Source organism: Cuculus canorus, chromosome 12, assembly GCF_017976375.1.
Source record: "Cuculus canorus isolate bCucCan1 chromosome 12, bCucCan1.pri, whole genome shotgun sequence".
NCBI lineage: Eukaryota > Metazoa > Chordata > Aves > Cuculiformes > Cuculidae > Cuculus > Cuculus canorus.
This window is the reverse complement of record NC_071412.1, coordinates 3,455,859-3,466,544: the sequence shown is the minus strand read 5'-3', so window position 1 is coordinate 3,466,544 and position 10,686 is coordinate 3,455,859. Positions and strand designations below refer to the sequence as shown.

Below are 10,686 nucleotides of genomic sequence, written 5' to 3'. Positions count from 1 at the left end.
TTCTCCTACCATGGAGCAGGCATTCTCTCGGAAAAGGGGACCAGGAACATTGGAAGGGTTTCAGAGCGCCAGGTGGTATTCTGCTCTGAACATCACCATGGACAATACACAAGACCCTAGAGGATGTTTAATTTTTTTTTTCCTTCTCTTTAAAGATTCAGACGAGCTGTGCGCTATTTTCTGCCCTTCTGTCAACGATTTTATGATAAATTAATTTTTCTTTTTCTAGTAATGCTGCTATGGCAGAGTTGCCTACATGACTGGCAGTAAGAACATTTAAGGAAGCTGTGTTTCCACGCTAAGGCTCTGAGTGTGACATACCCTGCACAGGAGGGGTGCTTGTGCTGGCACTGCCAGCAAGGCTTCTGGAGGTACACGTTCTCCAGGGCATCTAAGGGTTAGGGAAAAAAATAAGTAAAAAAAAAAAAAAAAGAGAAAAAATTCAAACCCCACACGTTTTACAGACTTCCCACATGCCAAAAAGCTCAGGGGGTTCTGTGGAGTTTTGGGATGGAAACCACGTACCGACTGGCTGTGTCTGCAGGGCCAGGTTTCACCCGCAGCTGGCAGTGGCTGTGTGACAACCCCACGCCCTGTCACAGAGGACACCAGCCCAGCCCAGCAGTACTGCCCCATCCCGGGGCAGCGTGAGGAGACAGGATCTGACACAGCCTAAGCAGGAACCCAGCCCTCCTCAGCAGAGCCAGCACCTACTGGACCCCTCCCAAGTTCACCTTGAAAATGACAGCATCCAGCTTGGGTACGAAATGCTCAAGGAACCACATCACTTGCAGGCTCCCAGAATAATGAGGTTCAACATTTAATGCATTTGTCTGTATCAAAGCACTCACCGAGTACATGCTGGATATCAGGAACAAGTGTTTGCTCTGCACGTCAACCACCATCGGCTCTCAGCTGCCGTTGGTCTCGTCATCACCGTTTTACAAGGTTATTTTACACCCAACTGGTGGAATTTGTTCTTGCTTATGCATTATAATCATTAGAAAGTCATCTAATCACCATCCACTCAGTATAGCACCAATATGACCACTCCTTCATGACCTTGTGCTTGGCACCAAGAGGCAGCATGGCTGTGCTGCCAGGGGCAAGACCCTGCCAGGCGCACCCCAGCACGGCCACAATTCCAGCAAACAGGCTGCTGGGACCTCTGGGAGCGCATCCTTTGCCTCAGGAGAGGGGGGAAAGCCCCAGGCTGGTGAGGAGCAGGAGAGTCCAGCCTATATGCCAAGAGTAGGGGTGTTGAGTGAGCTTTAGGTGACGGCTACTGGAGAGACAAGAGTTAACACTGCCCGCCCTGCACTGACTCCTCACCAGAGCCACGTGGCTCTGCCTGTATTTTAAGAGGCTCATCATAAAGCTTCACAATTAATGCTTAGAAATTAATAACAGTTTGGGATTCTTCTAAAGACACTAATAGCTACAAGGAAGAAGCCAATCAGCCTATTAGCTCAGCACACTAGACGAGGATTTCTCTCTAGCACTGTGATGAAGCCAAGCACTTTCACACTTAGTATTATGCATTGCAAATGCATAATTAAAAGTGCCAGCAAGAGCTCCTTTCTTTGGTGTCAAGGTGCAGAGCAGGCTGCCCAGAACAGAGCTCCAGGTCCCATGCCTGCTCCTCCCTGAGGTGCAGCGCAGCATGGACAATTTCCCTGCAGTTCAACCGAGCCAGGTCACCATTCTCCACAGACTCTGCTGTGTACAAGCCACATTTTATTTAAAAATAAAAAGCAGACAGTATCCAAGAGCTCTAAGCAGGGTGTGGGGTTCCTGCTGTTATTCACCATGTGCTGAGCTGTTCAGAGACAAACAAAAGAGCAGGTTGGGTCAAACACAGGAACTCCCTCAAGTGAACTGTTGTCACAGGTCAGAATCATTAAAGGGATTAAATCCAGAGAGCACAAATTTTCTACGGTGGTCTGCGGACAGGCTTTTCTAATTCCCTGCACTGTAGTGTCTCCTACTACAGTACATCATGGATTTCATCCACCCCAATAGCTGGTCCCCTAATTAATTTAACCAGTTGTTTTAATAGGTTTAATTCTTCATTAACAGAAATGTGTAACACGTGTCACCTCAGACACAAAATGGGTGATCATCCAGAAAACATGAGATTGCCAGTTTGTGAATATCATTTTCAGGCTGTAGTGCTAGAAACTTACCACGGGTTGGGCAGGAACAAATGGTGTGTCTGAAAAGAGACCTACTTGACAAGGAAAGGCAGGTCCTCTCTTCCTTGTCTCATTTGAATAAAACAAATAGACCAAGCCCAGGCAGAGAAAAAGAAGCAACAAAACAACCTTGTTAGTTCAGCACAGAGTTGATTTTTAGACTTCCTACATTAAACTTCAAGTAAATAAGGATTTATTACCTTTTTAAACTCTGTTCTTATTTAAGAACTTCAATTTGTGACACTGCTGCAAATAACAGCAGCATTTATGAAGGAAGTACACTGACTCTGACTTTTTAAACCTGAAAACAACTCATTTCCCAGCTGTGCCTGCTCTCCCCACGCTGCATCAAGGACAACCCAGCTTGAACCTGGTAAAGAAAGCAGCCAGAGAAACAGAAGTGAAAGACAGAAGTTTGTTTTCATTATCCTAACTGAATGAATACAAGAAATGAAATTATGTGAATAACTGCCACGTACTCCATCTTTTTTCCTTCCAGTGATTTTGGGGTTTTTTTTTGCTGCCCGATTAGGAAGTCATTTGTGACAGGGCTCTCCCATCCTAGCTGGGCTTGGGTACCACCCTGCAGGTCAGCCTCACACCACACCCCATCACGCACTTGGGCAAAAAAGGATGCAGCACCAGCCACAAATCCTCCAGCAAGCCATGCCAAACCAGATTTTTTGCATACCACAGCAAAGCAGCTCACAAACTGCCATATAACACCATTCTGCAACTCATGTTTTTTTGAGCTCTAGCAGCTTCTCATTTTTTCCAAGCCACAAAGAAACCCACTGCCTAGTTCTACACTCTTAAGAAGCCTGATGAATGGATTTCTCTTTCCTTTAACAAGGAGACAGCTGGGCCTCTCCAACAGCACGGCAGCTTTTTGCTGTAGCTACAATGGACGCCCCTTCAGAAGGGAACAGCGAGGAAGCAGGTGCAGTGCCAGCAGATAACACCAACGGCTCTAGTGAAACCATTGTGACCACTCCTGTAAATCAGGAACGCCGCCTTCTCCGCCTCTTGGCCCTGCGGAGGTCTCTGTACACGGCAGAGCAGGAAAGACTCAGAACGGATAAGAACCAGGCAACGGCCACGGCTCAGCCAGCACCTTTATTTCTCTCCTCATGAGACCCTGCCCAGCACTCAGGTGCCTCTAAGCGACTAACAACTGATGGCTTCTGCAGCCGTAGGCACAATGGAGCCCCAGCAGAATCTACAGCAATTGCTGTATGCGAAGCGTCAGAGAGGATGACGCCTGTTGCATCCACCACCTGCCCGGGAAGTACACCAAAGCCGAAGAGCTGAAAGCTGTCAGGAGAATTAGAAGCAGCCTTGTGCTTAAACACCACCTACTCTCCTTCTGCATTTAGGAACAGCAGCCTCTTGCTTCCCTTTCCTGAGGCAGAAAAAGAGGATGAGCAGCAGTTTTCAACTGAAAGGCAGGAGTTCATTGAGACAAACAGTCAGGCTGAAACTGAAAAGAAAAAAAAAGATAAAATCAGAAGAGTCATGTAAATGTAAGTTAGTCTAAATCACCCTGAAATCAATGGGGCTTCAGTTATTTAAGCCCTGGTCTTCAACCTTACATCACTGCAGTCTCCGTAGAGACCGCCAGAGTGGCCCAGGGAGCACGGCTCTGGTGGGGACAGGCAGGATATCTCCCAATGCCAAGTTCCAGTAGGCTGGGCTGTGCTCACTGCTCAAAGGGTGGCTGAGCAGAGCACCCTCAAGCACAGCCTGCCAGCAGACTGGAGCTGCCCAGCTCCGGGCATCAGGAAGCTACTGGAAGCATTGCTTCTATGCTGCTGAGCTGTGCTGTAGTCTCCTGACTCAGTCTTACAGCTTTCCTAAATTACCTCTGGTTTTTCTACCAGGGTACCAGGTAGGAAACCTACCCTCAGCTTGTCCCAGGCCAGGAAAAATGTCAGATACTCCAAGCTGCACCTTGTAAAGGGTCAGGTTTACGCCAAAGGCTGATGAGACCTTATTCTAGGACATTTCCAAAGTGTTTACTTCTCTTTTCCAGAGCACACAGTAACAACCAGCATAATATCCTCTCTGCTATTGCTTTTGTGAGGCCTGCCACAGCAAGCTACACTGGAAATCAAGATACTGATATTTTATCTTTGTCCTGCTTGACATCGGAAAGACACTGAGATCCACAGCATGACATTTCCAAGTAGCACTGGACCTGCTTAGAGCATTTTTTTCCCTCTTTGCCAGGCTTTTCAACATACATACCCCTGGGCACCCCATGTTTTGGAAACTACCTTCAGATCCCAGCACCAGCCAGCTCAGTCCGACCACAGCCAAAGTATCAGGCACCACAGCCTCCTGCCTGCCCAGGACAACCAGAGGCAGGTCCCAAGAGCATCCAGCTGCTGCCACAGTGGGTGCCATCCGTGTGGGCACTAAGAGAGGAACTGAGCACAATGGTCTCACGCTGTAGGGTATTAATCCTTCTGCCGAGAGGAGCCAAGCTGGAGTTTAGAGAACTGGAAGTCAGAGAACAAGCAGATGTTTGTTCAGAGGGAGCAGCGCGAGGGGGAGGACCGCGAGCTCCTTCCCGCCTCTGCGAGACTTACCGTCCCTGAATGTCCCTTTTTATCCTTCTCTCTGCAATCTGCGGCCAGTTGGCACAACGCGGCTCTGTCCGGTATGGGGCCACAGCTCCCACTGCTGCCTCCCTGGAGCCCGGCAGCCAGCAACAGAAGCAGGGTGGTCACTGTCATGGCAATACTGACTAGATTGCTAGGCTGATCTTTCCCACGAGGAATTCTGCTGCCCACCTGGTGTTCCTCCATGAATACGCTCTAGAAGGGCAGAGCAGTGGGCTGACCAGCTGCCAGAGAGAGGAATGCCCAGTGCCACAGAAACATCCTACCTGGGAGAAGGGAGCATGAGACTGCTTTTTAAGAGTTAAGTCCAAGACCCTCAAAAACTACAGCTGCTCAGTATTACTAATCTGAGAAGGCTGAATACTGTCACCTATTGCTCAGTGATTACCGTAACTCATATCAGAAACTCCAGTTTCAGTAAAAAAGTGCGTGAGTGTGAAAGAGAGGCAGCAGCAAGTTCTTGGCAGAGAAGAAACAAGAGCTCTGTCGCTCTCTACAAGCAGAAGCAGCTCTTAGGAGCCTGTCTGTACCCAGCTGTGTTAGTAAACTTTGGAAAGTTTTGGCCTACAAAAACACCAGGTTCTTTCCAGTCGCAGTGACAAAGACAGGCCTTTCAGACTGGATTTTCCCCTTAGGCTCTCTTCGCTCAAGTTCTGACTGCAGGACTCCTCTGCGATGAAGCCTGTTATCACACTGCTCTGCAGCCACACAGCTCCTCATTTCAGGTCAAAGCACTAGCAAACTGGGTACGAACGGATGCATCCAGGTAATCACTGAAACACTCCCAGTCTGAGCACTATCACCCACCCGGTCAAATAAGCAGAAAGTTTTTTTAAAATAAAAATACTTAACATTTATTCACCTTTGAAGTCACCATAGTAAAATTGTACACGCTATGAGTAACCCAGGAACGTTATTAAAAGCTACTGGAAACATAAGGCAATTTGTACAACCATTAAAAGAAATACACAGCATGTTGAAAACAGAGTGAAATATTACTCAAACAAGACAACGCTTGATACACACTAGAGTGACAAGAACCAGCATTAAGTTTTAAACAAAAATAAAAGATGTCATGGCTACAAGTATTATACAGTGATAAATACTTAAAAAATATATTAAGATATATGGAAATTCTCGTTTTGTCATGGAAACCCAGAGAAATTCCAGCCTCCACTGGATTTCCATATACCAATTAAGGTTTAATATTTAAATTCCTTTCCTTTCAGTAAGAAACAGTACTGCAGCCATTACTGTCCTGTATCAATTCTTATCTTCTTGTAGTGTAATGAAATCAGCCTTATGCTGTATTATGCCTTAATGCCTCTCACATCACAGGCACTAACTGCCCTAAAACGACCAACAAGTTCCCTTTTGGTAACAAGTGCCTTGCACTGCATTTGAAGCCATAAACCATGTTAAATCACAGTTGACATTCACCCACTTTACAGTATTAATGGAAGGCAGGTTGAAAGACTTTCCTCCATGTAAATAAGACATCTCAAACAGAGGGCTTAGTAGCAAGTCCACCATAACGTTTTCCTAGCATAACATTGAGCACTCGGAAGTTACAGTACATGAATCATGCTAAAGTTTAGGTTACACCTTCAAAAAGAAAGTCCAGAGGACGTTTGGAGAGGTTTTGAACATGCACAAATGGCGGTTTAGCACAGATCTGTTTGTGCTGTTATTGGGCAGCGAGTGAAGCAGTTTATAGCCAAGGATTTGGTGAGATAGTTTTCTGAGCCAGTTTAAAAATATAAACTTCTTAGAGGGTCTGTTTTATAGAAAATAGAGTGAAATCTGGTAAATTGTCAGTTTTCAGAGTACTTTCCCATGGCAAGATCCTTTCATCAGCCTACCGCACAGCCAAGAGAAAAGCCAATCCTGCTATTCCAAACCCCGCCGCGGCCATGATTGCATTGCTTATGGTGTTGCTCTGGTCAGTCGTCTGGGAGCCATGTCTGCCGAAGAAGCGACAGAAGCCATCCTAGAAACACCAGAGAAAGGACATTGAGTCGGTTGGCTTACAATTAACCAGATTTCTTGTAACAAGTCTTTGAGCACAGTTTAGTTCACACTCCCAGCACAGCGGTTGTCAGCTGCAGAATTCTCTGTTTTCATCATGAAAGTCTAAGCCTGCTGCCTTCGGTACATAAAAATGCTTTCCAAAAGCCTCTGCACAAGGCAGGAGCTACAAGTGTTTGTACACTTTTGCTCAAAAGACAACTGTAAACTTCCTATCAAGATGCTTAGCATGTCGTTACGTTATTTTTGCCCTTTTAGGCAAGCTTCTGATGAGAGCTGCCAGCATTGTTCCCCCTCATTCAAATTCCAGAAAGCATATGAAACACAGGATATGGAAATTTCCATTTGAAACACAGGAGTCCAAAGCTGGTCCCATCTCTGGTCCCATCTTGGTGGCCACGGGACTGATTACACATTCTCTTGGAAGGGCCAAGTGGACACTGCTCAAAGCTGACCTATGACAGAGCAAAGCTGGCAGCTGCTCTCCCAGATCGTTATTTGTGATAATCAGAAGTGGCAGCAATACAACTCCAGATGGCTGCATTTGAACTCTGCTCCGCAGATGTCTACGTAAACAAGTTATACTCTTAATTTCTTCCGGAACTTTGTTCTTTACACTTTAATTTGTGCGAACAGGCAGTACAACCCGTGCCAAGTGGCAGCGTATATTGTAGCCAACCACCACACTGTTCCGAGCGGTCAGACGGATCAGTGACCACTGGAAAACTAGGTTCACTTTGGTCTCTGAAAAAGTCAGCAAAACCAGTGGCTGCTTCCCCCCCACTTTCTATTTTTAGTGCTTATTTGTACTGGCATGAAATATTCCACTAGGACTGAAAAGAGGAAATGTGCAGTTGTGTGGGACTGCTGAAATATTGTTCAGAAATGCAGGCAGGGTTGCATGGGCGCCTTACAAGCTGTACTTTCAGCGTGCATCTCGAGCCTCAGAGAGCAGCAGCGGCCATCGCTCTACATCGCAGTGTTCATTAATGCTATTGCCCACACTCTCCTGAGGGACCAACCCAACCAGTCTCTGGACAGACAGGAACCGGAGCAGCAGGGCAGGCAGACGGGTGCCTTCTCCCGAGCGTAAACACAAAATACCGGTGTGCTTGTGTGTGAAGACCTGTGTCAGCCTGCTTTCCACAACTGAAGGATGCACACCTGACGAGAGGGCAGACCTTGTCCCTAAGCACCAGCAGTCCTCCCCAGTTCAGGAGGCTGCAGCTGGACATGGCTCTGGCCACCAGGACCTGTGGAGAAGGGGCCCACGCCACAGGGCAGGGCACCCACCAGCTCCTGGGACACCCAGCCTGAGTCACAGAATGGCTTGGGTTGGAGGGGACCTCAAAGCCCAACCAGTTCCACCCCTGCCATGGACAGGGACACCTCCCACTGGATCAGGGGCTCCGAGCCCCATCCAACCTGGCCTGGAACCCCTCCAGGGATGGGGCAGCCACAGCTCCCCTGGGCAGCCTGGGCCAGGGCCTCACGGCCCTCACAGCGAAGAGATTCGGCCTCATGTCTAGTCTAAATCTTCCCACTCATTTTATCACCGCAGGCCCTTGCAAACAGCCCCTCTCATCTTTCCTGGAGCCCCTTTCAGTCCTGGAAGCTGCTGTAAGGTCTCCCCGGAGCTTTCTCTTCTCCGGGCCGAACAGCCCCCGCTCTCCCCGCCTGTCCCCACGGCAGAGGATGCGCCGCTCCCCACCCACGCTCCGCAGCCCCTCCCGCAGGCCATGCCCTCGTCGGGCTGCAGCCCCGCTCGGAACCGGCCACGAAGGGGCCGCTCCCCCACGGCCCGACCCGCGCTCCCTCCCCGCTCCACACGCCCTCGGCCCCGCGCGGGGCTCACCCATCCTCCGTGCTCCTCCATCCACTCCCTCCTCTCCTCGGCCAGGTAGTCGGCGAGCGCGGCGGCCAGGCAGCGCGGCCCGTCGGTGCAGCCCCGCTCTGCCAGCGCGGCGGCCAGCGCGCCGGCGAACACCACGAGCGCCAGCAGCCGCCCCCAGTTGAGGCCGCCCTCGGCCTCCAGCTGCTCCGCCACCCGCCGCAGCAGCGCCGCCGCCTCCCGCGGCTCGGCCCGCGCCAGCGGCGCGCACGAGCGGAAGAAGGGGCGCTCGCGCCGCTCCAGCTCCGCCGCCGCCCCGCGCAGCGCGGCCGCCGTGGGGCTGGGGGGCTGCGCGCCGCCGCCGCTGCGGTGCTGGAAGTAATCCTCCAGCAGCAGCGCCGTCTGCTCCCTCAGCGAGCCCGGCATGGCTGCGGCCCCGCGGCGCCCGCTGCGCGCACCGAGAGCGGCGCGATGCCCTCCCCCGGGGCGGGGCCGGGGCGGGCCCAGTGCGGGGAGGGAGGTCAGTCCGTAGAGAAGCACAGAGTGGCTCGGGTTGGAAGGGGTATCCAAGCGCATCCAGTTCCATGCCCTGCCATGGGCAGGGACACCTCCCACTGGCTCAGGCTGCCCAAGGCCCATCCAGCCTGGCCTGGAACCCCTCCAGGGATGGGGCAGCCACAGCTTCCCTGGACAACCTGGGCCAGGGCCTCACCACCCTCAGCGTGAAGAATTTCCTCCTTATGCCTAATCTAAATCTGCCCCTCTCCAGTTTAAAGCCATTCACCCTCATCCTCTCACTCCATGCCATTGTAAACAGCCCCTCTCCAGCTTGCTTGTAGCAATTTCAGGTACTGGAAGGTCGCACTAAGTTCTCCTCAGAGCCTTCTCTTCTCCAGGCGGAACAACAACTCTCTCAGCCTGATCTTGTACGGCAGGCTCTCCAGCCCTCGGATCATCTTTGTAGCCTCCTCTGGACCCGTTCCAACAGCTCCATCTCCTTCTTATGTTGAGGATTCCAGAACTGCACACAACCCTCCAGATGAGGTCTCACAAGAGAGGAACAGAGGGGCAGAATCCCCTCCCTCGCCCTGCTGGTCACACTGCTTTAGATGCAGCCCAGGACACAGTTGGTTTCTGGGCTGTGAGCACACGTTGCCGGCTCATGTCAAGCGTCTCATCCACCAGCACCCCAAGTCCTTCTCTGCAGGGCTGCTCTCAATCACATCGTCCCCCATCCTGTATTGAAATTCGTGATTGCCCCAACTCGGGTGTAGGACCTTGCACTTGGCCTTGTTGAACCTCATGAGGTTACCCAAACCTGTGTTCTTCACACCAAAGGAACTTCATGTTTTCTAGGACTACAGGATGATTGCATTGTGTATTTACCAAACAAATGTAGTAGCCTTCTAAACTGGCATACAGGCAAAATTTAGGATGAGGACCTTTGTGCTGCAAAGGTTGTGTCCTTCGCTACCGCAGGTGTAAAATAAAACGTCTGGGAACATCACTGGCCAAGAGGTGTCATTTGCACAGCACGGTGGCGATGTCTCAGCCAGATACTTGCCCTGCATCCTGGCTGTGCCCTTCGAGTTGCAAGCACCATCAACTGCTGAACACATCATCAAACCTCCCACAATCACCACCTCAGGATCTACAGCAGGCCCAGCAGAGGTATAGCCGCTTGTGCTTCAGTGCCAGTTTGTGGGCAAGGACCAGCTGGCCGGTGCAAAAGCGTGGCTGCGACTGTCACTGCGCAGCCTTGTGCCAGCTCTGGAAGAGGTGCCGCCGCCTCTCGCCTCTCGTCACACAGTGGCTCGAGGTGCCCAACATGCCAGCACAGGACTCCTCATCTTCACTCCACTTATCCTGAGATACAGCGCTCCATCCCCAATGTAGATCACCATTCAAAAAGATAAAAATAGATGCTTGGAATCAATCCGATTGCAATTTCTCAGATCGCTATCAAGAATTGGCCTGATCTGTGACAATCGTTCCTAAGGCAAACTCT

General features: G+C 50.5%; 1 protein-coding gene across 1 annotated transcript; it reads right to left on the bottom strand.

Moving 5' to 3' along the window:
- Window positions 1-675: 675 nt before the first annotated feature.
- On the bottom strand, window positions 676-9,163 carry BCL2L10 (BCL2 like 10). The gene is made up of 2 exons (XM_054077948.1): window positions 8,703-9,163; window positions 676-6,809 (listed from the first exon to the last, which is right to left on the bottom strand). Exons 1-2 carry the CDS (start codon window positions 9,102-9,104, stop codon window positions 6,678-6,680), a joined length of 534 nt encoding a protein of 177 aa, XP_053933923.1. The 5' UTR covers window positions 9,105-9,163; the 3' UTR covers window positions 676-6,677.
- Window positions 9,164-10,686: the final 1,523 nt, after the last annotated feature.